Source organism: Schistocerca nitens, chromosome 2 (assembly GCF_023898315.1).
Source record: "Schistocerca nitens isolate TAMUIC-IGC-003100 chromosome 2, iqSchNite1.1, whole genome shotgun sequence".
Taxonomy (NCBI): Eukaryota; Metazoa; Arthropoda; class Insecta; order Orthoptera; family Acrididae; genus Schistocerca; species Schistocerca nitens.
Genome location: NC_064615.1, coordinates 843,573,273 through 843,597,359, shown reverse-complemented (window position 1 = coordinate 843,597,359; position 24,087 = coordinate 843,573,273). Strand labels below are relative to the sequence as shown.

General features: G+C 43.6%; 1 protein-coding gene and 1 non-coding gene across 2 annotated transcripts in view; one reads left to right on the top strand and one right to left on the bottom strand.

The window, feature by feature from the left end:
* The window catches only part of LOC126237115 (enhancer of split mgamma protein-like), a 152,437-nt gene that overhangs the window by 15,157 nt on the left and 113,193 nt on the right, over nt 1–24,087 (bottom strand). Inside the window, exon 3 of the mRNA XM_049946928.1 lies at nt 20,757–20,879. Within this exon, the coding sequence (XP_049802885.1) occupies nt 20,757–20,879 (123 nt within the window). The remainder of the gene's footprint in view (nt 1–20,756; nt 20,880–24,087) is intronic.
* Nucleotides 17,630–17,704, top strand: Trnat-ugu (transfer RNA threonine (anticodon UGU)). Its single transcript has one exon. It is a non-coding gene; the product is annotated as a tRNA-Thr (tRNA).

The following is a 24,087-nucleotide window of genomic DNA, read 5'->3' as shown; positions in this document are numbered from 1 at the left end:
ATTCAGAAGGATGTAGGTTGCAGTAGGTACTGGGAGATGAAGAAGCTTGCACAGGATAGAGTAGCATGGAGAGCTGCATCAAACCAGTCTCAGGACTGAAGACCACAACAACAACAACAGCCTTCTTATTAAGTTCCAAATCGTAGTTGCTATAATGACATCACGAGCACTAATCCCCATTTCTATGCTGACATTGTCGATAAGGTCCGGAATATTTGTAGCTACAAGGTCTAAGATATTTCCATTGAGTGTGGGCTGCCGAGCTAGCTGCTAAAGAAAATTTTCAGAAAACGTTTTCAAAAGTATTTCACATGACTGTCTGTCTGTACTCCAGCACAATGAGTCCATGGACATCTCAGTCTGTGCTCGGCGGATCAAAGTCGCCTCCAGTTAGTATTGCGTGATCTTGGCACTTAAGCGCTACTGACCGTAGACGTTTTTTGAATGGCTGTACAATTGCCATAGCGGAATCGAGTCTGCGGTGAGACATCCAACAATTAACTTGGTTTCACCTACACCTGTTATACGCTACCAGATGACTTCATGATCACACTCAACTTCGACCTCAATAAAGACATTATTTTTGTCAACTGCAATGAACACTCCCGCTCCTATGGTCTCTAATCTGTCTTTCCGATGTACGTTCCACCACTCCCTGAATATCTCAGCATTACCGACCTTTGTGACCACACACCTCACGTCCCGCCTCTTGTAATGTCCAGCGATCTTCATCAATTGCAGTGACTTAGCCTAATTATTGTCTTTCAATAAAAGTGTCATTTCTGTTCATCTCACTGTGTATTAGTTTCACTCATATAACGTTGCAGTTCTTTCTATGTGTGGTCCTGGTTACATCGAGCTTTGTTACTTGGCATTGACCCATCATGTGAAACTTACTTCCGTCCTTAATTTTTGCTCACCAGTACACATATACGTAAAGTCACTTCTCAAAATGAAACCCGAGTCTGTTGACTTTATGAAATGAATGATTGTCCCTGCAGGCTCAGAAAAGATACACACTCTAAGGGAAAAAAAAAAGAACGCACCACAAAGAATTATCCGAATGGGTTGGAAATCGGCAGATGTGATGTACATCTACAAATAAACTAATCATTACAACATCAGAAAAGATTGGATGATTTCTTAAAGTGAAAGAGCTTCAAAAATTGGGAAAGTCAATAACGCGTTTAACCAACTCCGGCTCTTACTCAAGCAGTTATTCGGTTCACGCGAAACTCTTTCCAATTAGCCTGTTGGGTCCTCGAAATCCCGAACTGATTGGAGGCCCGTATGTTCGGTGACAATCAGATTGGTATCCAACGTCCAATTCGAACGTTCGATCCTCAAAAATACCGAGCTGGCTGGAGGATCATATGGAGGATGACAGTCAGGTTGGTATCCCACCGCTGGCAGGGGCCTCTTACACACGTCTTCGCTGCTCATTGCGGCCCAGTCCGTCATCTGGGCTCAGTTCGAAGCGGGACTTACAACTGAAAACAGTTCCTTTCCAGTAATGAGATTCCATGCCTACGATTTATCTGGATATGACCTGGACGGTGGTGGGATGTCAGTCTGTCGTCCGCCATACTGCCTGACAACCAGGAGTGGTGTTCTGGGGTGCCATTTCTTCTCACAGCAGTAGAATTTGGTTGTCATCTGCGGCACCCTTACAGCATAGCGTCGACGTTATTTTGCACCCCTTTTTTTGCCGTTCGTGGCAAACCATCCTGGGCTTAGCTTTCAGCACGATAAAGTCCGCATAACACGGCGAGAGCTTCTACTGTTTGTCTTCGAACTTCCCAAACCCTACCTTGGGCGCTGCTGTTATGGGCTGTGCGGCTGGTCCCGGCGGAGGTTCGAATCCTCCCTCGGGCATGGGTGTGTGTGTTTGTCCTTAGGATAATTTAGGTTAAGTAGTATGTAAGCTTAGGGACTGATGACTTTAGCAGTTAAGTCCCACAAGATTTCAGTCACATTTGAACATTTTGAAACCATACCTTGGCCAGCAAGGTCGTCGGACATCTTCCCAGTTGAGAACGTTTGAGCATTGCTGGCAGTGACCTCCAATCAGGTCGGTATTTTGAGGCTGTAACGCGCCAATTGGACATAATTTGGCACGATATCTCTCAAGAGGAAATCCAACAACTCTGTCAATGCCAAGCTTCCATATGAGCTAGGGGTGGACTTGCTCAGTTTGCGAACTTCTTTCTCTTGAATAAATCATCCAATTTTTCTGAAATTGTAATGCTTTGTTATCCCCTATATGTACATCACATGTACTGTTGGGATAATTCCGTCCTAGTGTGGTTTTTCTTTTTTTTTTTGTCTTAAAGTATATTACAGCTACATCTGAGAACGTGTGGAAAAGGTAAGAATGAATTCTTACTTTCAGCTTACATGGGAATAATGTCCCGTGGAGATTAGCAGAGCTAAAGATGCCATTCCATATACTGTCCGTGATTCAGCGGTATGGCATTTTCGTGAGTGAGCAACAGCACGCATCACTGACCACGGCCGTTTATGGCGGCGTGTCTCACCCCAGAACAATTCACTGTGCGTGTGCTCCTTGACTGCAGGTCGTGCCGCCGTCGGGACGTGCGGCGCATGGCGAATGGACGCAGACCGGCTCTTCCTGCACTGACCGCCGATTCTGAGCGCGCCCTGTCCAGACTCGAGATTCGGCAAAAAGCGGCGTCCTTGCCTCTCGACGGAACGGGACCGGCTTCCGTTCCCACACTGCTCGCGACGCGGGTCCGGCATTCTATCGGCACCAGCGCACCACTGATGTCAGGAGCGCCTACTGGGCGAATACCTCGATATCTGTGCCCAACATACCAAACGACTGGACTTGTTTCCTACAAGTGAACGGTCTCAAGTCTGCATGTCACACAGAAGGTAAGTCAGCAGACAGGGAGAGGTCTATGTCATCCATCTCAGTGTTGATCGGGATCATATACGTCGACGTCTACATCTACATATACATCTACATCAACATCTACATCTACATTGATACCCCGCAAGCCACAGTAAGGTGCGTGGCGGAGGATACACTGCACCACCAATAGCCACTTCCATTCCCGTTCCACTCGCAAACAGAGCAAGGGAAGAACGACTATCTATATGCCTCCGTATAAACCCTAATTTCTCGTATCTTATCCTCGTGGTCCTTACGCAAAGTATGCTGGTGGCAGAAGATTCGTTCGGCAGTCAGCCTAACATGGCGGTTATTTAAATTTTCTCAACAGTGTTTTCCGAAAAGAACGTCGCCTTCCTTCCAGAGATTACCATTAGAGTTCCCGAACCATTCCGTAACACTCTTACGTTGTACAAACCTAACGGCAACAATCTAGCAAAAAAATGGTTCAAATGGCTGTGTGCACTATGGCACTCAACATCTGATGTCATCAGTCCACTAGACTTAGAACTACTTAAACCTAAGGACATCAACCACATCAATGCCCGAGGCAGGATTCGAACCTGCGACCTAGCAGCAGCGCGGTTCCGGACTTCAGCACCTAGAACCGCTTAGCCACCGCGGCCGGCAACAAATCTAGCAGCCCGAGTCTGAAATTGCTTCGACGTCTTCCTACAATCTTACCTGGAACGGATCCCAAACACTCGAGCATTATTTGTTTAAACTCAGTACCACCATTAGACTGTTGTTTATTTACAGCGTTACATTTACACTTACGCAATCATGATTTCGGCCTCAAAGTGCCATTATCAAGTGTTTTCTGAAAGCAGATTAGACAATAACAGTGAAATACATAACAAGTGTATATTAATAATTTTTACTTATGGACCGTCTGACAGCAACTGAATAAAACACAATTTTAGTGCCATACGCGTTTCGCCTTTATTTTCTCCAAGGCATCATCAGTGGCCTGGAATATGTACATATGTTAGCTATTTTATTTACATTTTTGTCATTGTGCCTATAGGTTATAAACAATTTTGGTGGTTGGTATTTCCTATTAAGTAGTAATGTTTTGAACTGTACTTACAGGTTGCGTGGACAATTTCCTACATATTACGCTCCTGTTGCATTTTTGGTGTTGTTCTTCTTCTTATGAACGCCAATTTGCGGTTTTTTTTCCCATTCCACAACACTATGCACTGAACGCGAAACGCGTATGGCACTAAAATTTTGTTTTATTCAGTTGCTGACAGACGGTCCATAAGTAAAAATTATTAATATACCGTAATATTACACGCAACTGAGGAAGACAGGACTATAAAAGTAGAAGATGACATAACAAGTGATATAATCATATAAGAATCCATATTTATAATGCTTACTTACATGTGTTATACATTGCCTAAGATGGCATACTGTCGTATTAAAATACACTATTAGACACATTGTCTAAGAGTCGATATTTCTGACACGCCGGCCTCTGGTGGCCGAGCGGTTCTAGGCGCTTCAGTCCGGAACCGCGCGACCGCTACGGTCGCAGGTTCGAATCCTACCTCGGGCATGGATGTGTGTGATGTCCTTAGGTTGGTTAGGTTTAAGTAGTTCTAAGTTCTAGGGGACTGATGACCATAGATGTTAAGTCCCATAGTGCTCAGAGCCATTCGAACCATTTTTGACACTTAGCCAACTGTCATTCAGTCAAGATGGTATGCTCAGTGATGAAACAAAGCAGTAGGCTCTGCCAGAAATATCGACTCTTACACAATGTGTCTAATAGTGTATTTTAATACGACAGTATGCCATCTTAAGCAATGTGTAACACTTGTAAGTAAGCATTATAAATATGGATTCTTATATGGTTATATCACTTGTTATGTATTTCACTGTTATTGTCTAATCTGCTTTCAGAAAACAATTGATAATGACACTTTGAAGCAGAAATCACGATTGTGTAAGTGTAAATGTAACACTGTAAATAACAACAGTCTAATGGCGGTACTGACTTTAAAGATATATATTATGACTGTCGCCCCGCATTATGAAAAAAAAATTATTAAACTCGAGCAGTAATCGATAACAGATCGCACTAGCGTCCTATATGCAGTCTCCTTTACAGATGAACAACTCTTTCATAAAATTCTCCCAAGAAACCGAAATCGACTATTCACCTTCCCTATCACAGTTCTCACAAGCTCCTTCCATCTCATATTGCTTTGTAAAGTTAAGTCCAGACATTTAAACGACTTGACTGTGACGAGCATGACACTAGTAATACTTTATCCAAACATTACAGGCTTGTTCTTCCTACTCATCCGCATTAATTTAAATTTTACCTCATTTAAGGTTAGCTGCCATTCATCACAACAACTGGAAGTTTTTTCTGACTCGTACCTTCCTGCAGTCACTCAACTACGTTACCCTACCGTGCACCACAGGGTCATCAGCAAACAACCGCAGATTGCTGTCCACCCCTTCCGCCAAATCATTTACGTATACAGAGAACAACAGCAGTCCTATCACACTTCCCTGGGGAACTCCTGAAGACACTCGTGTCTCCGACGAACACTCGCCATCGAGGCAACATATTGGGTTCTGTTACTCAAGAAGTTTTCGAGCACTCACATATGTGTTGGCATATTCTATACGCTCGTATCTTCGTTAACAGCCTGTGATGGGCCACCGTGTCAAATGCTTTCCGGAAATCTAGAAAAATGGAATCTGCCTGTTGCCTTTCACCCATAATTCGCAGTATATCATGTGAGAAAAGGGCAAGCTGAGTTTCGCACGAGCGGTGCCCTCTAAAACCAAGCTGATTCGTGGACGTAAGCTTCTCAGTCTCGAGAAAGTTTATTATATTCGAATTGAGAATATGTTCAAAGTAAAACGTACATTAAAGTGTATCTCTCTTGGGAAAGTTACCCTAATATGTCTCAATGCATCTGTCTAGGCAAACGGCTTGGAAACCTGCGTCTATATCTACATCTTATGGCGTGTGGTGGAGGGCAATTCTGGACTATTATTGTCAGTAAGCCTCCGTATTAGCTCTAACGTTTTCAATTTTCTAGTCGTCGACATTTCTTGTGACATATGTGGGAGGAAGCTGTATATTTGCCGACTCTTCCTGGAATGTACGGTTTCGGAATTTCAACAGTGAGGTTCTCACTATAGTCGACATATTCGTGTCGTGATAATCAGCAACTGTATCAATATTTATTGGAATTCTCATTTGTTGTTCAGTCTCAGTTGCACATATTTAATTCGATTGTATATTTCGATCACTCAGGATAATCTTCAGATCTAAAACGTTGTAAAATTAAGTATGAACTGTCTAATATTTTACAGTAAGTAGAGAAAAATAAATTGTACTTAAATGTAGAATTTACCTCGTTAGTTGCGTCTGCGGTCAGTCCTGTCTACTCAGAGCCATGCATCAGAGTACTGTCTTTTGCAACATTGACTGCAGCCGCGACACACTGTACTCTGATGCGGTTCTAAGTAGACAAGACAGGTTCCTGATGCAAATTTTCGGGTAAAGTCTACGTTTACATACAACTTTTTTCCACTGATTGTAAAATGTTAGATGTTACATATTTAATTTTACGTTGTTTGAGGTCTGAAGATGATCCTGTGTGGTCGAAACATGTCATCTAATCAAAAATGTGCAACAGAGACTGAAAAATAAACGGGAATTCCATGAAATTTTAATACAGTTGCTGATTGTCACAACTCCGGTCTCGTAGAGTCTGCAACTGTAGTTCGCTGAGCATCTCCGTAATGCTCTCGTGTCGACAAAGCGATCCCGTGTTGAAACACACTGCTCTTTAACGTATCTCACTTATGTCCAGACGAGCAATATTAAAAAAATCCTTTGAACAAGTGTTTTTATATCTACTTTCGCCGTGAATAGCATTAATTAAGATTTTTCCAATCAGTCTCAGTCTGCCATCCGCTTTTTTACGGTTTGTTTTACGTGGTCGTTTCACTTTAAGTTATTGAAGATAAAGTGCTGTCTACTTCCATTGATTTGTCGACAATGTTAAAATTGACCAGAAGCCGGTATGAACGTAGAATCTTCTATAGTTTCACTTGCCACGTTCCTCTTTTGTTTCTTCTTACGGCCTCGACGTTTCCAACCCCTCTGCTGCGATCTTTTGAGGATCTTCTGGTGTTCCCGATTAGGTGAATAGTTCCAATCAAAACGTCGGTTGTGTAAGATGAAACTAAAGAAGAACATGACGTGGCTAACACTATAGATTTTATCTACCTTCAACAACAAACCCGCGGACTTATATAGTAATAAATCTCTTCGCCATTTTCTATGAAATACTTCACGTTTATCTACTTCCGGCTAAACTGCCAGCCACTCGATCAACCGTCGATGGTCCGAAAATCTTCCTGTACTCTGCTAGAATCTCCTGGCGTCATAACCTTCCTAAAGACAATATGATAGTCCACAAACAGAACAAAAGGGCTTCGAACGTTATGTGGTAGATTACTGACTCACATTGTAAATAGCGTATTAAGACTGCTTCATAACTCTAAAGGTTCCTCAGATTTAAACATATCATTCTCGGCAAAGCCATGGACTCATTCGTATATGCGGCATCCGGTGGAATGGGTCTTCGTCAAACACATTTGTTGGTATTATTTTCATATTTTTGGGCCACAATTATGTATTAGTATTTCAATGACACTTCCACCATTTGACTGTAAATTATATTACTATCACTATTTCGGCCTTAAGCCTTGTCAAATACAACAATGTTGGATATACAATTATGCCCAAAATAGTTGTACTTGATAATGGCCAAATGCGGAAATATCATTCAAGCATCGTTGGTTGTTATTTTCTCGCTTTTTTGGGGTTGGGAGGGGGGGCGGGGGGAAGAGGGGATGGAGAGGTCATAAGTCTGACAGGTGGTCGTAGGTCTGACACGTTTGATACGGCTTACCAAGATTTCCTATTGTGTGACAACCTCTTCTTCTCAGAGTAACGCTTAACCCAACGTCCTCAATTATTTGTTGAACTGGTTCCGAACACTTTCTTCCTCTACACGATTTTGCCAGCCACGGTTCTCTCTAATGTAACGGAAGTTACTTCCTGGAGTCTTAATACTTATCGTATCATTCTGCTCCCATATCCGTCTGACATGTTTTATGAGCATGTTGGGGCTTTCTTAAGGACCAGTCAGTTCCATGACAACACGTGGAAATGAACTTGCGAAGAATGTTGACAGGGGCAGAGGCGAATCGAGGCGAAATAAGTCAGCCTGGACCAGCCGAGGAGACCAGTGACTTTTATATGCCCACCTCAGTCAGTCCATATTCTTGAAACGAAGAATTATATTGCACTTTTTTCCAGTTAGCCACGCGGGGTAGCCGCGTGGCCTAGGGCGTCTTGCCACGGTTCGCACGGCTCCACCTGCCGGAGTTTCGAGTCCTCCCTCTGGCGTGGATGTGTGCGTTGTCGTTCGCGTAAGTTACTTTAAGTTACGTTAAGTAGTGTGTAAGCCTACGGACCGATGACCTCAGCAGTTAGGTACCATAGGAACTTACCACAAATTTCCAAACTTTTTCTTCCAGTTAATAATTGTCCCTGTTACATACACTGCCGGAGAAGATCTCAACACCTAAAAATATTTAATGTAATGAAACTGAGGGAATACATTTGTCTAGGTAACACATTTGATTAACATTGCAAGATCACAGGGTAAAGTAAGCATGAGATAAGTCACTGCAAATGTAAAATGCTGATACGTTAATAAATGGCGTAACCACCAGAATGTTGAATGCAAGGGTACAAACTTGGAGACGTTATGCTGTACAGGCCGGATGTCAGTTCGTGGTATGGAGTTCCTTGCCTGTTAATGCAGGGGCGGTTAATGCTGCTTGTGGATGATGCTGGAATTATCGTCATATGATGTCCAATATGTGCTCTAGTAGAGACACATGTGATGCTCGAGCAGGCCATGGGAACATGTCGGTTGACTGTAGAGCATGTCAGGTCACAACAGCGATGTGCGAGTGTGCGTTATCCTGTTGGAAACGTCCGTTCACGAATGCCAGCACAGCAGGTCGAATCACCAGACTGACGTACAGACTTACAGTCAGGGTCCATGGGAAAACAATTACAGTGCTCCTGCTGTCATACAAAATTGCACCCGAGACCATAACTCGAGGTGTGGATCCAATGTGTATAGCACACAGAAAGGCTGTTTGCGGGTCCTCAATTGGCCTGCTTCCAGCCAACAAACGACCGTCACTGGCACCGTTGCAAAACCAGCTTTCATCAGAAAGCAGAACAGACCTTCACCTTGCTCTCGAATGAGCTCTCGACTGACACCACTGAAGTAAAAGGGGTCAATGGAATTCACGCAACAGGGCGTCTAGCTCGGAGCTCTCTTTGAAGTTCGTTGTGTCACTGTGGTGCCCACTGCTGGTCGTATTGCTGCTGCAGTTTCAATAATACGCGCCAGAGCCATATGCCAAACACGATGGTCTTCCCTCTTGGTACTGCTGCGTGGCCGTACGGCGCCCGCTCCTCTTCCAACAGTACATTCTCGTGAACACAGCTGTCAGCAGTCATGTACAGTGGCTACAATCCTGCCAAGTTTTTCAGCAGTTTCGCAGAAGGAACATCTCGATTCTCATAGCCCTATTACACGACAGCGTTCAAACTCACTGAGGTGTTGTAGGACGTCGTGGTCTCCTGACCTTCATTGCTTACATATTCCGCCCTCACAATCATATTCCGCACATCAAGACGCTTCATTCGAACCCAAACTCGATAAGATAAAGTCAATGTTGTATGAATTCTTGTAAACGATATGCAATTAACAAGTAAGCGCACTGTGGTTGAAATACCCAAGGCTGGTGTACACACGTACATTCCAGACACGACGGTCACAGAAGCTTTTAGTTCAGGAGAGAAACCGCACAACGGGACGCCGGTCCCTTCAGAGGACGACCCAGCCTATGTCGGCCGGTGACCACCCATGTAGCGGACAGCGTGGGCCCGAGTGAAAGGGGGGAACAACCCCGTGTTCGCCTTAAAAGCAAATTCCGCTACATTGTGTGGGAGCGGCCAGCCTACGCATTCTTTACACATAGCACGCAGTTTTCAGAGATTTTCACAGGGAGACAGCAAACGCCAAACGCCAATGCTACAGGTTTCCGGATTGGTCGCCTTAAACGAAACGTCATTCTGCCGTTTTAGAAGAGCAATGCTGATTGGTACACGATATTTCTGACGCCTTGAGCTGAAGGAATAATGGAAGAAACCGAAAGATATACCCCTTCACGTCTGGCGTGGAGAGGCGCCATTCCGTTGTCGCTCTTGGAGCGAGGAACAACTCTCTCCTCAGTAATTCACTGGGAGAGCACCTCTGTCGAGAGTCAATCGAAGTGCTACTCTATATTGAGTCCTTTTGATTAAGCGTTGTTCACTGTGTTGGCCGACACACTTATTGTGCAGTGTGAACGGACAGTTATAGTTAAACGCCTGCGAGCGAATTTTGAGTGGCATCACGGTGGACTGGTTATCTGACCGGTGTACCACGCCAATAGTTAGACTAGGGGCGAATAGGAATCCTTGACTTCATCAAGGCATAGGGAGAGTTTGATTGGCGAAGGTCAATCCAGATAGAACGAGAGTTATCTTATTTGTCAGCAGCGAGCGGCGCAGACAGCAGTCATCGCAGCATACGGTGTTGTGCACTTCAGCTATTGCGAGCCCCATATTTCCTCCACAACAGTACACTTCACTGCATTTCACACGTGACAGCCTCAACCGTACCTAGCAACATTCTAAAGGATAATTATTCAAGTTGAGTAGGCGCGCCTCTCGGCCATTCTGCAAAGTCAACAACCATCTTAAACTTTCTATAGAAATTTCATTAGCGAATCCTATCCTTGAGAGGCAACTTCACATTCCGAAAAGAACCAGGATATACCTTGTTCAATTCATAACTAAAAGTGCCATTGTGATTTCTCAGAATTTTTCCAAAATAAATAATAACTTTCGTTAGTTTCATGTTTTTCTTACACTAACTAGCACTACACCAGTACGCAAGTATCCCACTAGTTACGTATGAAATTTTGTGAGTGTTTGTGTCATTTCCTTACAGCGGACGACTCCAGAAGATATTTATTGCTGAAAGTTTTTCAGACATTTCTCTTTAGAACGTTAGGAGCGTCTGTCTGACGTCTGTAGTAGTGTGGGGGTGGAAATTGCATCTTGCAGGAGCCACAGGGTAAAGGGTACATCTCAGATTAATCCGTTGCGCAGACTAACAGAATAACAGATCAACCCCACACCTCACATTGTTGATAATGGTGTTGTCGCCTTGAAGGTATTCTTGACTAACATCAACTCACCTGGTCCAATCTTAAAGGTAACTAACGCTCACGACCGTTACTGCGTGGATTTGCATCCTTATAATGGCGCTGCTAGCAGCACTCTCATGCAACTGGCTCCAAACTGGAATAGACATCACGTTTCAGATGTAGAAACACGGCTACCAACTTTAAGTCGCACATCTCCTTGTCGGTGTTGAGATTTCATTCCATCGTGTAGATTTGTATTCCAAATAGAAAATTGGATCAGATACCATTATTCATGATTTTTGTAAAGGACTGAACTATACAAATCAATGTCCGTCTCATAGTCTGTTAAAATTCAGGGCCGGTTTTGCCTCTGCAGCCATCGTCAGATCCTTCGAGTACAACAGACGCTTATTCAATACATCCACATGAATGTTACTGGTGAGAGAAGTAAGAGACTCATGTTTGCATCATGGTCCTGAGCCTGATCACGGAGATCGTTAAACGATTTTTCGGCAGTTGTCAGGAGCTCGCGAAATTGAGTCGTTCAGCAGTCCTAGGAGTTGCAGTCGAAAGCTCTCTAGAGCAGAGGTTCTGTTTTGATAACATTACTGATTTCTAAGCTCGGAAGTTAGTGACCTATATTGATCCAAAAAGTGTTATTTCCAGTGAAGAAAACTTACAAGAATTAGCAGATGCAAGGATGTGGACTGATGAGCAGCCTTTCCGATTTTTGCATTCAAGTGTGTGACAGATGCACGCATTTGTCGAGTAGGAGATGCGTGTATCAGTTCGTGAAGTCGTTAGTGGTATTTTATGGAAAATATGACTTTGCAAGGTGTAACAGAGAGACTAAATAGTTTTTATTACCTTGGAAGTTTGTTGTTTTATTGTGACATTTCACGTAGGCCTTCGACCAATTACCCTAGCTTGTCTTTCTGGAGATTATCGGGCGGAAGATATTATCGACCACCTAGAGGCACCGTAGTCTCTTAGCAGTGTACGTTTTCTAGTACAGCGGTCGAATCTCGTAATCTCTCTGAATAAACTAAAATACCGCACAGGGCCGGCCGGAGTCTGGAACCGCGCCACCGCTACGGTCGCAGGTTCGAATCCTGCCTCGGGCATGGATGTGTGTGATGTCCTTAGGTTAATTAGGTTTAAGTAGTTCTAAGTTCTAGGGGACTCATGACCACAGCAGTTAAGTCCCATAGTACTCAGAGCCATTTGAACCATTTGACACTTTGATTTTGGTGTTTCCGAAGTAGAAATTTTAACCCTGTTTTGAGGGTGCAAGCGTTTCTGGGGATCCTTGTTAAACAGTTTTGTGAAGTGTAGCATTGCTGAGGAGCAACTAGGTACGTCAATAAACGGTTGCTAATTACTCTTTGGACAATATATCGCGTAACTGGTCTCATGCGGAAGGGAGCGTGTATTCTGGCCACGCCTGCAACCCAGGCTTCGTTCCACTCCACGGCCTGTCCGATGTTAGGGGACGTTCGGGGATACTGGTTTACCTTCTCTTTCTGTCTGTCTGTCTGACTGTCTCTCTCTCTGTGTCTAAGTGGCTATTCTCCGTCTTCATGGCTTGGAAGAATCGTACTGAGACCATCCAGCACCTCTCACATAACTGCCAAAGCTGTTCCCGCTTCCCTTCCCTCTTGGAACTATGTTTCTGCATTATTTTTTATTCATATTTTCAAAATTGTGAAATTTTATAGTTAGGTATAATAAAAATGAAGCATTTATGGAAGATATAACTTTGCAGGGTCTAATAGACCATACTAAATTATTTTTGTTTCCATGAAACACAACATGAATGGATCACTGTTGTAAGTAAACCGAAAATTGTACAAGCTTTTTAAAAAAATGAAATTAAAACAAAACCTGTGAATTATTATTTATGACAGCAGTTGTACAATGGTTTTAATACGATGTACAGGGTGACTCAAAATATTAACATTTGAAAATGCACTAATTCACGGAATAATTTAAGAAGAGATGTAAAAATCGACACAAGTGCCTGAAATAACATGATGTTTTATTGAAACCACAAACGAGTGCTATCTCGTGGTCGTGCGGTAGCGTTTCGCTTCCCACGCCCGGGTTCGATTCCCGGCGGGGTCAGGGATTTTCTCTGCCTCGTGATGGCTGGGTGTTGTGTGCTGTCCTTAGGTTAGTTAGGTTTAAGTAGTTCTAAGTTCTAGGGGACTTATAACCACAGCAGTTGAGTCCCATAGTGCTCAGAGCAATTTGAACCATTTGAACCAAACGAGTGCTGGACAGAAAGATGTCAATTAAGCCTCGGAGGAGTAGTCAGATCATCCGTAATCTGGCTGCCTGTAGCTGTGATTTTTATGCAGGATGGCGTTCCATCTCAGGAAGATCTCTCGCGCACATCGATGAGGATCGCGCGTTGAGCCACCACGTCCGTCACACTTGGCCTCCCAGGTCCGCAGACAACTTAGCTTTTGAGCCATATGAAGCGCCATCTGTTGCTCCGTTTACGACCTGTTTTGGATTTTTACCTCTCTACCTACATTACTACGTGAAGCATTTAATTTTCAAATGTTAACGACTTTGGATCACATAGTATAACAAGTAACATATTTTATTACTCTCATAATATTATATTATTCTACACACACTGTAGCACGATTTTTAATTTTTTTTTTTGTTTAATTGGAAGCATGTAGTATCAGCAGAAACTTGGGTGAAGCAAAAATACTGGCTGGATGATGAAGTAAATTACATATCCCCTCCCTTTTTTAATTGTTTTATCCATCGCTGTGTCTTCAGTCGGAGGAAATCGGAAGCTACAATGAAATAGGATGTTTGCTTCAGTAATCGCACGATTCTTGATTTTTTTTTTTGTTTAATTGGAAGCATGTAGTATCAGCAGAAACTTGGGTGAAGCAAAAATACTGGCTGGATGATGAAGTAAATTACATATCCCCTCCCTTTTTTAATTGTTTTATCCATCGCTGAGTCTTCAGTCGGAGGAAATCGGAAGCTACAATGAAATAGGATGTTTGCTTCACTAATCGCTCTCAGGCTTTCACGATTATTCTGCAGTCAGGTAGCAGCGTTAAAACCATTGTTGAACATGTATAACCTTCGTAGGTGGGAGGTTTCTTTTTTTTATTTTTTTGTCAATTTTTGGACTTCTCTATGGGCGCTCCCTTGTCGGGCCTACTTCAACACCCCTTCTCCCTTGTGTGAATACTACAGTCTTGTAATGTGCGTGTAGTAGTGGTGTAAGGCCTACAAAGTATGATACAGATGTGCTGATTAAGGACATCGCGACCAATTTGCTACTTGGAGTACAAAATTATATGAGAGAAACATTACAGATTTTAACGAGACGTTTGTATAGCTATTCCTTTCTCATCTCCACGGTAGTCGTCTTGGTAATCGTTTCCCTTGCAATTGTTCGTGTTTACAGATTTTAGCAAGTCTTGAAGAGTCCATCTTTCCACATGATCATTCTAATTTATTTTCCTAATCTTCAACCGTTCTCTTGTCGACACATTTGTTCTTTCGTTCCATATGGTCACTCCTTGTATATATATTAGTACTTCCATTACCACTGCCGTTAACTTTTGTTTTACCTTATTCGTTTCTGCTGAGTATGTCAAAACAGGACGCACCATTGTTTTATATATGTTTACTTTCCCCTAAATTGGTTTCTTCATACTGTATTTTTCAGGCATCCGGGTATCCTGCCTGGCTTTGTCACTTGGCTTTTCAGTTCCATGGTTAGGTCATTATAACTAGTGATAACATTCCTCAGATAAATAAACTCATCACTCGTTCCGTTGACAGACCACCTACTTCTAATTTACATCAAACAGGTGCTTCTGATATTACCATACTCCTAGTTATTTTTATATGAGATTTCCTTGTTATATTGCTGAGCTGTTTTATTAAATTGATGAACTAATCTTTGTAGATTATCCTCATTATCTGCTTTACTACTTTACTTCTCATTTTATAGCCCAGTTTCTTTCTTACATGATTAGTGACATGGTGCATTACTAGTTGACAAGGAGTGAATTTAATGAACCTCCTTGTCTAATCCCTTTAGCTTGCATAATTTCATCTGTAAATCCTTCGTATGTTTTGGTTTACCACTGTGTAGCTGGTGAGGAGGTTTGTGTGCGTCAATGACCCACTAAGCCAGGCTAGTGGGAGATATGCTCCTGGTAGGGCTGCCGTGCCAGACTGATATTTCAGAGGAAGAGTAGTCCTCAAAAGGGCTCCTTTCTTAGTGGTACGTGAATAGCAACCACATGGGCTCTTAGCTAAGTCTGACATCACTTCCATTTTCTTTGTCAGTTTTCTTCCATTTTCTTTCCTATTACCCTCCCTTGGCCAGCTCCTTTTTTTATTTTTTATTTTATTTTTTATTTTTTACACCAACAGTATTAGATTTCGAGGCCCAAGCCGTGTTTCATTTTCCCCTTCACTGTCTACTCTCAGGAAAGGCAGGTCTCTGAGAGCCTAGGGGAAGGATACCCCCAAAAACAAAACCTTGGTTCTCCAGGTTGGGAGTCCCTGCGTGCTGACAGAAATAGTAGCAAGCCTCAGGTCTCGGAATTATCAATAAAATACCTTACACGCATTGTGCGAGTTCTGTCCCCGAAAATTAAAACCTCACCAGGCGTCTGAGAACATTCGCTATGTCCCCAGAGGCCAGACGTGAAATCTGAAACGTCAACGCAATCCAAATCGTTACTTTCTTAGAGTGGCTTGTTAAGGTGTTCACAGTTTCCTCTCCGTTCTTCCAATAGAAAGACGAGTTCTGTGTCCACCGTCTTAGTGAGTGGTACAATTACGATCAGGGCCTGGTCGCCGGATGTATTCGTAATTCTGGGAGCTGGAAAGTGGTCTTGACAGGCGCATTAGTGGCGACGGCCGGTCAGATTGGGAGCAATCTTCTGTTAATTACCAGCGGGCCCGAAGGGGTTGCTCTCCCGCCCATAACACGGTAACTGCGGCAAGTAGGTGCGGACCGTTTTTATCGTTTCCTCTCCGTAACCGGTTTCCCTTCGCCGTAAGCGACAAAGACGACGTCGACGTCTTTCAAATTAGAGAGAAACGGAACTGTTGCGAAAGGAATGCCGTTTTGACGCTAATAAAATTTATATGTCCTTTAAAAGTATTGCCTATTTAGGTACATGTACGAAAGTTTCACAGTAGGCGAGGAGCTCTAATGAGCATTTAGTTTATTCAAGTTTCTGCAAATCACCTGTGCTATAGAGGTGTTGCGTTGTAATATTACACTACAGAGTACTTGTTACTGTTGCTAACTCTTTAGTCGTTAGTTAAAGGTTACCTACACTATCTGATGAGACGTATCTTGACACTGCTATTAGTGGACCTTTAAGACAGCTTTTACTCTGATGGGTACAGTTTCATTGAGGTATTTCATTGTCTGTGGAGAAATCGCAACCCATTCTTCAAGAACCGAAACCAGAGAAGGTACTTATGCCGGGCATTGGGGTCCGGTGCGTAGTCGAAACTCTTCTCAAAGGTGTTCTATTGAGCTCACGTCGGGACGCTGTGCTAGCCAGATAATTTCAGTTACTGTCCACAAACCATTGCCTCACAGATGCGCCGCTAGCAGCGCCACGTCACCATAAGGCGTCTGTGCGTAACACACAAGTATTGCACCAGAATTAAGAATGAAATTAAAAGCTGAAGTAGCTTTTTCAAACTTTGTCAACATATGCTTTAGCGTAATAATGTTTAAACTGTCAAGTATCAGACTGATTAGATCAATAATTTACCTAAATACATCGTTTTAAGAAAAAAAAGTGGCGCTAAATAATAAAGCTAGGAAGTTTTAACTATATATGACCATGCAGCTTTGCTAGAATAGAAATGATAATTAAATGAACACCCTAGCTGCAAGCAGGCGTTGATACACTTCGTTGGGGACATGTTGAAAATGTGTGCCCCGACCGGGACTCGAAGCCGGGATCTCCTGCTTACATGGCAGACGCTCTATCCATCTGAGCCACCGAGGGCACAGAGGATAGCACGTCTGCAGGGACTTATCCCTTGCACGCTCCCCGTGAGATCCACATTCCCAACATGTCCACAACACTACATTCGTAGTGCGCCTATTAGATGTTTGCCCATCATACTCATTACTCGTGGCAGATTAATCTACCAAGTCCCGTACGAGTTCGGGCATAGCGTGTGCGTTCGCACACAAGAAGGTCAAAGGCCGGGAACCCATATTTTAATCTGCCACGAGTAATGAGTATGATGGGCAAACATCTAATAGGCGCACTACGAATGTAGTGTTGTGGACATGTTGGGAATGTGGATCTCACGGGGAGCGTGCAAGGGATAAGTCCCTGCAGACGCGCTATCCTCTGTGCCCTCGGTGGCTCAGATGGATAGAGCGTCTGCCATGTAAGCAGGAGATCCCGGGTTCGAGTCCCGGTCGGGGCACACATTTTCAACATGTCCCCAACGAAGTGTATCAACGCCTGCTTGCAGCTAGGGTGTTCATTTAATTATCATTTCAAAGCTAGGAAGCCATAAATTGGTTATAATGTGCAGATTTATGTTAAAATTAACTGGTACAAGTCTCAACGCGATTAAATCAATATTTCGGTCAGAATCCACGTTTTTAAGAAAAATTGAAGATGCTAAATATTAGACTTGGAAGTATAAAAATTTGTATGACGCTTCAGTTCAACTTAACAATAATAACTACGTGACTCCATTAAGCTACGTCTAATAGATTTCGAGTAATTTAATGAAAACTAAATTTGTAACAAAAACGTCCTTATTTGTAGTAGATTAAGTATCTGTTATACCAAGGCTAGAAAGTTTTGGTTACAGTACATGATGAAAGTGATAAAACCTATTAAATAACAAATCTATAATAAATTTCATGGCCTGGATGTAAATAATAACAAATACAAGATTCGTTCTAAAAATTTTAGAACGCGAAGTCTTAATGAAGGTGAGCTAAAACTTTTTTTGTGATTTTAACGTACTTGACTACATTCATATGGAAATTACGACATTGTTAATATATTATGTGTTCGAGAAAGTGGCTGTCTGGAAACTGCTACCGGACGGATGACAGCAGGCGTTCCCTTGACCGTCCGCTGCGCCACGTATATAAATACAGCCGAGAGGCAAGACTAGGCTTTGCTTCGCATCCAGCCAACGTTAAGATCCGCGTCAGTCAAACGCTACCGCCGGAATGCGGGCTGCCTCGGATCATGTCAAAGACAGGCTGTTACAAAAAAATGGCTCTGAGCACTATGGGACTTAACTGCTGAGGTCATCAGTCCCCTAGAACTTAGAACTACTTAAACCTAAGGACATCACACACATCCATCGAACCTGCGACCGTAGCGGCCGCGCGGTTCCAGACTGTAGTGCCTAGAACCGCTCGGCCACTTGGGCCGGCCAGGCTGTTACAAAACGCGTATTTTCAGTAATAATGGAAAGTGAACTCGCGAGGACAGTACACCGTCCTGGATCGCTTAGATTTCGCAAAAATAACTGTTAGTGTGCCAACCGTAATTTTAAAAAATCCCTTTGGCAAGTGGTGACAACTATTTTCCATTTTTGTGGCGAGCATTTATTTTAATTATCAGTAGTCATGGCGAAAGACAATTTAGTAGGAACTTACCGTAGAGGTCACGTCTGAACTGCTCATAGTGCTGTTTAGGACAGAAAGATTTCCTGCCCGTAAGAACATTATGAATATTACAATGTTGTGCGTGTGAAACTTTACCAAATATATGTATCAATTAGAACTCAAAAATCTTCATTTATAATCATAGTCCTGATTTCGCTGAGCAAACATAGAATAGAAACATTTCTTCCAGTGGGCTGGACAAGAATGAGGCAAACTGGGAACTATGGTCAGTATGTTGTCCATCGCTGACTGAAGCGCCTAGAGACGCACGGCCAGACCGGCCGGCTAGGCGCTTCATTCTGGAACCGCGTGACCGCTACGGACGCAGGTTCGAATCCTGCCTCGGGCATGGAAAAATGGTTCAAATGGCTCTGAGCACTATGGGACTCAACTGCTGTGGTCATAAGTCCCCTAGAACTTAGAACTAATTAAACCTAACTAACCTAAGGACATCACACACATCCATGCCCGAGGCAGGATTCGAACCTGCGACCGTAGCAGTCGCACGGTTCCGGACTGCGCGCCTAGAACCGCGAGACCACCGCGGCCGGCGGGCATGGACGTGTGTGGTGTCCTTAGGTTGGTTACGTTTAATTAGTTCTAAGTTCTAGGGGACTGATGACCTCAGATGTTAAGTCCCATAGTGCTCAGAGCCCTTTGAACCATTTTTTTCTGATGACGTCTGCAAATGATTAACCAGTCTGTTGGAGAATAACGGAAATAAAGAGACGGTATAAGTGCAGATATTTTTATGTGTGGTGCCTTAATGTATACACACATCACTGTATTGGTTGTTTTCTCTCTATGTCGAACGGTCTCCCCACCTCGTCACAAAATTTACGACCTGACGTTTTCTGCATGGCCGTAAATCACTACTAAGTGGGCTGCGCCTGTCAGTATAGAATAACTGTTTAGTGTCCACATGTCTACAGCTCAACACTTGACCTGCTGCTCAGGGAAAACGAACATTAATGGTTATCTAAAGTTAAAATCTTCTGGTGTGTTAGGCCGCGTCATATTTCCTCCAAAATAATCGACGTTTCGACTCCTCTGCTGGGATCTTCTTCAGGATCTAGCAATCAGTTGCTAGCAGTAGTGGACACCGGACAATCGTGAAGAAGATTCGAACAGAGTGATCGTCGATCATTTTAGAGGAAATATGACGCGGCCTAACACCCCAGAAGATTTTAACTTTAATGACAACGGCCACGAAAGCCTGCATACTTACATAAATCCTGCAGACTTACATTATTGGTTTGCTTTTGCCACATGTAGCTGGAGGTAACTAACCAACCTAAAAACATGCAACTTGTAGTAGTTAGAATTATTAGTCTGCAAATGTCACAAACATTGATGATGTGGTGTTGTACAGTACACTGTCCCCAGTCACCAATAGAAATATCTCCACTTATACCCGTTACACCCAGTATAGGGGGAAATTTCCGACTGTGGAGCCTTGACGCTGTTAAGGAGAGTCGAAACGCTATTGGAAGTGGTCGGCCGCCTGCGTGGCCACATCACGGCTCGCCTTTTGCCGTGATGTGAGTAGCGAGCAGAGAGCTGTCGGACCCACCTGGGGGGGGGGGGGGAGGGAGATTAGCGTTTAAGGTCCCGTCGACAACGAGGGCATTAGAGACGGAGCTCAAGCTCGGTTGAGGGAAGGATGGGGAAGGAAATCGGCCGTGCCCTTTCAAAGGAACCATCCCGGCATTTGCCTGAAGCGATTTAGGGAAATCACGGAAAACCTAAATCAGGATGGCCGGAGACTGGATTGAACCGTCGTCCTCCCGAATGCGAGTCCAGTGTGCTAACCACTGCGCCACCTCGCTCGGTCTGACCCACCTGGAAGCGAGGGGACTGCCAGCAGGAGCCACCGCCCTCCGACTGCGACAGCCGCTGCAGGTGGCGCACCGTCAGCTCCAGGATGTCCGCCTTCTCCAGCTTGCTCACGTTCTCGCCCTCCGCCTGCAGAAAGAGGCGCACATCTGACTTCAAAACACCGAGGTTTATGAGTGATAAATTCGATCAAAATTGCATACTCCTATTGTAAGTAGGCTGTTTAGGTTTTTATGTTGGTAACGCCACGTAGCGCTCTGTATGAAAATCACTGGCTGTGCTGTGTGCCGTCTGTGGCTGGTTGGCATTGTTGGAATATTCGCTATTGTAGTGTTGGGCAGTTGGATGTGAACAGCGCGTAGCGTTGCGCAGTTGGAGGTGAGCCGCCAGCAGTGGTGGATGTGGGGAGAGAGATGGCGGAGTTTTGAGAGCGGATGATCTGGACGTGTGTCCATCAGAGCCAGTAAATTTGTAAGACTGGATGTATATACAGGGTGTTACAAGAAGGTACGGCCAAACTTTCAGGTAACATTTCTCACACACAAATAAAGAAAAGATGTTATGTGGACATGTGTCCGGAAATGCTTAATTTCCATGTTAGAGCTCATTTTAGTTTCTTCCACCTACGCTCAATGGAGCACGTTATCATGACTTCATACGGGATACTCTACCTGTGCTGCTAGAACATGTGCCTTTACAAGTACGACACAACATGTGGTTCATGCACGATGGAGCTCCTGCACATTTCAGTCGAAGTGTTCGTACTCTCCTCAATAACAGATTCGGTGACCGATGGATTGGCAGAGGCGGACCAATTCCATGGCCTCCACGCGCTCCTGACCTCAGCCCTCTTGACTTTCATTTATGGGGGCATTTGAAAGCTCTTGTCTACGTAATCCCGGTACCAAATGTAGAGACTCTTCGTGCTCGTATTCTCCAGAGCTGCATCAGCGCATCAGGGATTCCATGCGACGGAGGGTGGATGCATGTATCCCCGCTAACGGAGGACATTTTGACCTTAATATATATATATATATATATATATATATATATATATATATAAAATAACTTTTGAACCCTATTAAGGTAAATACATTGTTTGTTCTCTATCAAAATCTTTCATTTGATAAGGATGCCTATCAGTAGTTAGTGCCTTCAGTAGTTAGAATCTTTTATTTAGCTGGCAGTATATATATAATGACTTTTGAACACTATTAAGGTAAATACATTGTTTGTTCTCTATCAAAATCTTTCATTTGATAAGGATGCCTATCAGTAGTTAGTGCCTTCAGTAGTTAGAATCTTTTATTTAGCTGGCAGTATTGGCGCTCGCTGTATTGCAGTAGTTCGAGTAGCGAAGATTTTTGTAAGGTAAGTGATTCATGAAAGGTATAGGTTGTTGTTAGTCAGGGCCATTTTTTTGTAGGGATTATTGAAAGTCAGATTGCGTGCGCTAAAAATATTGTGTGTCAGTTTAGTGTTGATCAGAATAAGTAAAGAGCGAAATTTTTGAGTACATTCAGTTCTGCTCAGCTGTTTGAAAATCAAATAACGTAAGGGGTTTATCAGCACAATCATTCACTAATTTTTCTAAGGGGACGCTTCACTATTCCATAGACAGATGTTTTATTAAATATTAGTTGGATGTGCAGTTTTGCATATTAAAAAAAATAAATAGATCATAATACACTGATGGAAAAAACCCAACCTGAAGAAGAAATTTTGAAAGATTAATGAAAGTTGTTAAGTGGGTTTCAACATTTGTAAGAAGACCTCTGTTGAAATTCCGCACCAATCGCATAAGAGTAGCGCCAGTAGGGCACTATTACAATGTAAATCAACTTTGCTTTAAATAGGCACTGCAACGATCTTGTGCGTTTGTTACATTTGAGTTTGGACATAGTGAGTTGATGTTAGTCAAGAATCCATTTAAGACGAAGAGGACGCCATTATCAACAGCTCATCTACATCTACATGGATACTCTGGAAATGACATTTAAGTGCCTGGCATAGGGTTCATTGATCCACCTTCATAATTTTCTATTATTCCAATCTCGTACAGCAAGTAGAAAGAACGAACGTCTATATCTTTCCGTGCGAGCTCTGATTTCCCTTATTTTACCACGGTGATTGTTTCCCCCTATGTAGGTCGGCGTCAACAAAACATTTTCGCATTCGGAGGAGAAGTTGGTGATGGGAATTTCGTGAGAAGGTTGAAAAATGGCTCTGAGCACTAGGGGACTTAACATCTGAGGTCATCAGTTCCCTAGAACTTAGAACTACTTAAACCTAACTAACCTAAGGACGTCACACACATCCATGCCCGAGGCAGGATTCGAACCTGCGACCGTAGTGGTCGCGCGGTTCCAGACTGAAGCGCCTAGAACCGCTCGGCCACACTGGCCGGCTTGAGAATGTTCCTCCGGAACGAAAACCGGTTTTGTTTCTATGATGTCCATCCAAAATCCTGTATCATTTAAGTGACACTCTCTCCCCTGTTACACAATAATACAAAACTCCCTGCCCTTATTTGAACTTTTTCGATGTACTCCTTGAGTCCTATCTGGTTGAAATGGTTCAAATGGCTCTGAGCACCATGGGACTTAACATCTGAGGTCATCAGTCTCCTAGAACTTAAAACTACTTAAACCTAACTAACCTAAGGACATCACACACATCCATGTCCGAGGCAGGATTCGAACCTGCGACCGTAGCAGTCGCACGGTTCCGGTATGAAGCGCCTAGAGCCGCTCGGTCACCACGGCCGGCTTCTATCTGGTAAGAATCCCACAACGCGCAGTAGTATTCTAAAAGAGGACGGACAACCGTAGTGTAGGCAGTTTCTTTGGTCCATTTTCTAAGTGTCCTTCGGTTAGCCTACCCCACAACGATTTCTATGAGTTCCTTCCAATTTAAGTTTCAACGGCTTCGTGTAACAGGGCTACGAGATTCTGGATTTTCCAGCCACGGTATTGCAGAAAGACTCGGCGGTAATGTAGCCGCTGCACATGATTTGACGACCGTGGTAGTCACGGGAAGGTACAATCGCAAGAAGACCGGTTTCCGGAAGACCACGGGAGAGGGAATACCATCGTGTTCGGCGCATTGTACTGCATCTGCAGCAACAAGTCGAGCAGCAGTTGGCACCACAGTGACACAACGAACTGTTACCAGTCGGTTACTTCCAAGAGAATCCTAGCCAGACGCCCTGTAGAGTGCATTCTACTGACCCCGCTGATCACTTCAGTGGTGTCCCGACAGCTCATTGCAGGGCAGAGTGGAAGTCTGTCGCGTTTTCTGACGAGAGCCGGATCTGCCTCGGTGCCAGTGTAGGCCA